General features: G+C 47.6%; 1 protein-coding gene and 1 pseudogene across 1 annotated transcript in view; one reads left to right on the top strand and one right to left on the bottom strand.

Annotated features, from left to right (window-relative positions):
• Window positions 1-2,852, top strand: part of LOC143272995 (pre-mRNA cleavage complex 2 protein Pcf11-like) — a 15,704-nt gene extending 12,852 nt beyond the window's left edge. The window contains 1 exon segment of the mRNA XM_076570685.1: window positions 880-2,852. Coding sequence (XP_076426800.1) covers window positions 880-2,852 — 1,973 coding nt within the window.
• The window catches only part of LOC143273807 (ubiquitin carboxyl-terminal hydrolase 29-like), a 219,847-nt pseudogene that overhangs the window by 30,233 nt on the left and 184,614 nt on the right, over window positions 1-5,000 (bottom strand).

The raw sequence follows: 5,000 nt of genomic DNA, 5'->3' as shown, positions 1-5,000 counted from the left end.
CTGCAGAAAGATGGAAATCTGGTTGGGAAGAGAGTCAAATCTTCCAACAGTGTGATGACCAGAGTAAAGCACCTCATCTAAGGCATAAGGAGAGCTGGTCAAGCACAAAAGGAATCTTGTCACCTGGAAGCCCAAAGCAGCCCCATGGAGCAAGGGTAGATGCCAATCTTGAGATTCCTAAAGACTTAACTCTTGCAAGCCAAAGAGAATTCCTTCAAAAGACGGGTGAACGTTTAGCTTCCGGTGAAATTACACAGGATGAGTTCCTTGGTGTTGTGCATCAATTTCGACAGCTTTTTGAGGATCAAGATGGTGGAGGAGAGGAGCAGACATCTCCCTTCAATGATGGATTTCCACTTAAGCGACCTAGATATGAAGATTCAGATAAAGCGTTTGTAGATGGCCCAGCATCAAGATTTGTTGGCCTCCAAACAAATGAGCGGCTTCCAGCTTTAGCTGCAGACCGACCATTATTTGATGGGCCTGGTAAGCCATCTGTGAAGAGAGATGGCCCAGCCAAGATAATTTGTGAAGGACCTAATAAATTAAGCCCTAGAATGAATGGACCTCCTAGAGCAGGTTCTTTTCGGTTTGATGGGTCACCAGGACCAATGGGAGGAGGAGGCATTATGCCAATCCAAGGACCAAAAGGTCAGTTTGGAGGTGGGGGCCCTTTGAGATTTCAAGTTCCTCCAGGACCAGTAGGAACACCTCTGTGGTGTGGAGGGACAATTGGTCAAGGAGGACGAGGAGGACACGGTCGAGGAGGACGCGGTCGACCAGGACGAGGACGAGGACGAGGAGGCAGTATTCGATTTGAAGGTTCAACTCGTGTGACTTTTCAGGGATCTACAGGTGTTAGGAGATTTGAAGGACCAGGGAGTAAGCCTGGGGGTGGTCTGAGGTCTGAGTGCCCTCATGGACAGAGCGTGGGTAGTCTCAGATTTGAGGGGGATCATGGTCCATCAGGGGCAGCAATTAGGTTTGATGGGCCTCATGGTGAGCCAGGTGGTGCTATCAGATTTGAGGGCCCTTTGCTACAGCAAGCTGCTGGAATGAGGTTTCAGGGTCCCCAGGGTCAGTCCGTAGCTGGTCTGAGATTGGAAGGATATAATCAACTAGGTGGGAACCTTATTTCTGAGGGACCACATGGCCAACCAGGTGTTGGGATCAGGTTTGAAGGACCTTTAGTACAAAAGGGAGGTGGAATGAGGTTTGAGGGTCCTGAACCAGGAGGTGGCCTGAGAATTGCATCACCTCTGGGTCAAGGTGGTCCCCGATTTGAAGGTTGTCACTCTCTAAGGTTTGATGGACAGCCAGGTCAGCCATCACTTTTGCCAAGATTGGATGGAACACAAGGCCAGCCAGGTCCTAGATTGGAAAGAACTCTTCAGCCAGGTCCACAGAGATTTGCTGGGCCACCTGGACAGCAGGTTCAACCGAGATTTGGTAGTGTACCTCCAAGATTTCATGGGCCACAACAGGAGCAAGCATCAAGATCTGATATTCCTCTCGGTCTGCAAGGTCCCCAATATGACATCCATCCTTCACAAAGGCTTGAATCTTTCAATCAGACTGGCCCATATAATGACCCACCTGGCAATGCTTTGAATGTTCCGTCTGAAGGACTACAATTCCAAAGGCATGAACAGATATTTGATACACCTCAAGGACCAAATTGTAATGGACCTCATGGCCCTGGAAACCAGAATTTCCCAAATGCCCTTACCAGAGCTTCAGGACACTCTTTTGATGAAAAGAATCTTCAGAGTTCTCAGTTGGGAAACTTGGGCAATTTACCTAGTCCGATGTCAGGAGGAGATATTCAGCCATCTCAAAAGGTTGTGACTGGTGTTGCTCAGCCAGTAGCATTTGGCCAAGGACAACAGTTTTTACCAGTTCATCCACAGAATGCTGGAGCTTTCATTCAAAATCCTTCAGGAGGTCTTCCTGAAGCATATCCTGATCATCATCTCAGTGAGGTGGATGTAAATGAATTGTTTTCAAAACTGGTAAAAGCAGGAATTCTCAAATTGTCACAGCCTGATTCAACTGCAACCCAGGAAAAGGAGGCTGATGCTCAGCATCCCCCTGAAGAGGGGAAGGATCAGAATGAAGATCAAGATGTTCCAGATCTCACTCATTTTACAACTGAAGAATTGAAACAACGTTATGACAGTGTCATAAACCGGCTGTACACTGGGATTCAGTGTTCTTCTTGTGGAATGAGGTTTCCGACATCCCAGAGAGATGTATATGCAGATCACTTGGACTGGCATTATCGGCAAAATAGAAGTGAGAAAGATGTTAGCAGAAAGGTCACTCATAGACGTTGGTACTGCAGTTTAACAGCCTGGATAGAATTTGAAGAAATAGCTGATCTGGAAGAAGGTGCAGAACGCCGGTGTTTTGAAAAGGTTCATCAAGAGGTTGTCCTCAAATCTCAGGAGGCTGCTAAAGAAAAGGAGTTCCACAGTGTCCCTGCTGGACCAGCTGGAGCACTTGAGAGTTGTGAAGTCTGTCAAGAACAATTTGAACAGTACTGGGATGGAGAGGAGGAAGAATGGCACTTAAAAAATGCTATTGGAGTAGACGGAAAGATTTACCATCCATCGTGTTATGCAGGTGACCAAAACACATCTTCTTTTGCTTGTACACCATCTGCCATCAAGACGCCAGTTGAAAACCCTTGGAACATTATGTTGAACACTGTCAAAAACGATTTGCAAGAACCCCATGAAAGTCCCCAAGTTAAGGAAGAGCAAACAGATCCCCCACCAGCCTGTGCAGAAGAAAGTGTAGCAACCCCCACTGACATAAAAACAGAAGAGGACACAGTTGAGTCAGTTTAGATAAAATGAGAAAGTTATGGTTTTGGTTTTGTAACAAAAGCTGCTGTTGGACCTAGAAAGTGAAGCTTTTTTTATGTATTTAGAGACATCTCTATAAATTGACTAGCTGAGGCAGGGTCTCAGCTGTCATTTGGTTTATAAATAGGTTTTAGTATTTGCATTTCCTACTTCCTGCATGGTTTCAGGTGCTTGTTGTGGGAAAGTTCTCTAGATGAGTGCAAATTTAACCAAATGAAATTGAATGTGTAAAAATGTGCGATTTTCACTTGTGAACTGTAAATTAAATAAAAATATTTTGCTCTACTAAAACAGTTGAGTTCATGTCCTCATCCTTGTGCGACTCCAACATTCCTCCATCCCACCCCTCTGAAGAAGCTGTGACACTACATTCTCACATAAGTGTTTGCTTCAAGACTCATCTGTGTTGTGAGCTCACACACATCACACTGCAGACGCTGAGGCAGTGTTCATCCTGAGCACAGGCCACTGTCCCTGTCCAGACCAGGCTCTTGGGTCCACCAAGGCCTCTGGTGGCCAGACACCTCCAGGATTGGCATGACATTTCTGCCCTGACTGCCTCAGCACTGTGTTGTCCCTGAACAGTGGGGACTGTGTGGGGATACTTCCTGATAGACACAGCCATGCTTCTGCCCCTTGGCCTGGACTATGTCTGCTGACACCGATGTTGCTTCTGGTATCGGGAGGGTAGAATCTGGGGCACATCTACTATGTACAGAATAGCCCACAACAGCAGATTCTCCTCTGCAAATGACCATGGCCAAGGCCAAGAAGCCTTGACCTGGACAAAATGGGATCAAATAACCATCAGATTTCCCTTGGTCTCTGGGGAGTTCATTGCATGATCGAAAGCATATTTTAAATTATTTAATTAAAAAAAAAACAGTAACAGGAGAGAATATATTTTGTTGATCATGGAACCTAGGATGCAGAAAGCAGCATCCAGAACTGAGTATCCACTGTGGACTTAGCAGTCCCAGAATAAGCAGCAGCTTCAGAAGCTCCCACTAGGAGCATCAACAGCTGGAGTATCCGCTGAGCCAGCATCAGCACTGGTGAGACATGCAGGCCATCATTACATCACAGGTAGCAGATACCCCAGAGAGGCAGCTTGAGCAGCAAGGGTCTGTCCATCTCTGCTGTGAAGAAGCCACAGTGGGGAGGGCACAGTCAGTCAGAGTGTTTGTGGGAGCTAGACTGACATTTGCAACCTTGAGGAGCCACATAGAGATGCCATGGGAGAGCTGAAAGGCAGGCAGTGGTGCTGGCTTGGAGACTGCAGCCAGAGGCTTTGAACCCCAGCACCAGAATAGGTCTGTCAGCAGGCAGCGGAGGGTGATCCTGCAGGGCACCAAGATGCCAGGGTGTGCACCCTAGGTGGACCAGGAAGCAGGTACCTTCCATTCTGAGTGTGTATGCATTCAGGGAACACCAAGGTCCTTGTGGAGATGAGGCAGCATCCCCAAGGATGGAAGCCATGGTGGAAGCAGTGCTGTAGATCCAAGGGAGACTGCTGCTGGAGGGCCCAGGTATGGAGAGGGCAGCAAAGCTTTTGTGCACAGGGTCTGATGCCCTAGCAGCAGACCTTGAACTGCTTAGTGAGGCAGAGCCTTACTCCACCATGAATGTCAAGCTACCATAATGCAGTCCACAGAGGATGCAAGGCAGGACCATCATGCTGAATGGAAGGCTCATAGGGACAGTGAGGCACCTTGAGCCCATGCAGCATGGGAGGTTGAAGGCCCTCAGGCCCCAGGGCTGGGATTGTAAAACTGAATGTGTCGGAGTCAGCAGCCAAAGCCACGTAGCCTCTGTTTGCTGGAGGTGAACAAATAAATGGCTTCCTTAAGACACAACTTCCTGGTTCATGCTAGCTGCACAGAGAGCTCTTTGGAAGAGGTCTGCAGCTACTCAGCTATGGTGACACAATCTTTGTCCCAGGACAAAGTTCTTAGGGCCAGGCTAGCAGGCCATGAAGTGCCTCTGAAGCTCAGAGCAAAAGTTTTAGAGACTCCTGTGTGAACTGGGTTGTTGCATTCAAGGGATCTGCAACAAATTTTTGGTTGTGGGTCTCTTTATATTTAGAACATTTTGCTTCAGATTCATTATGACTTGGACAGCTCTACAGAG

The sequence above is a fragment of the Peromyscus maniculatus genome, chromosome 1, assembly GCF_049852395.1.
Source record: "Peromyscus maniculatus bairdii isolate BWxNUB_F1_BW_parent chromosome 1, HU_Pman_BW_mat_3.1, whole genome shotgun sequence".
NCBI classification, from domain to species: Eukaryota; Metazoa; Chordata; class Mammalia; order Rodentia; family Cricetidae; genus Peromyscus; species Peromyscus maniculatus.
This window is presented reverse-complemented; position numbering and strand designations above follow the sequence as displayed.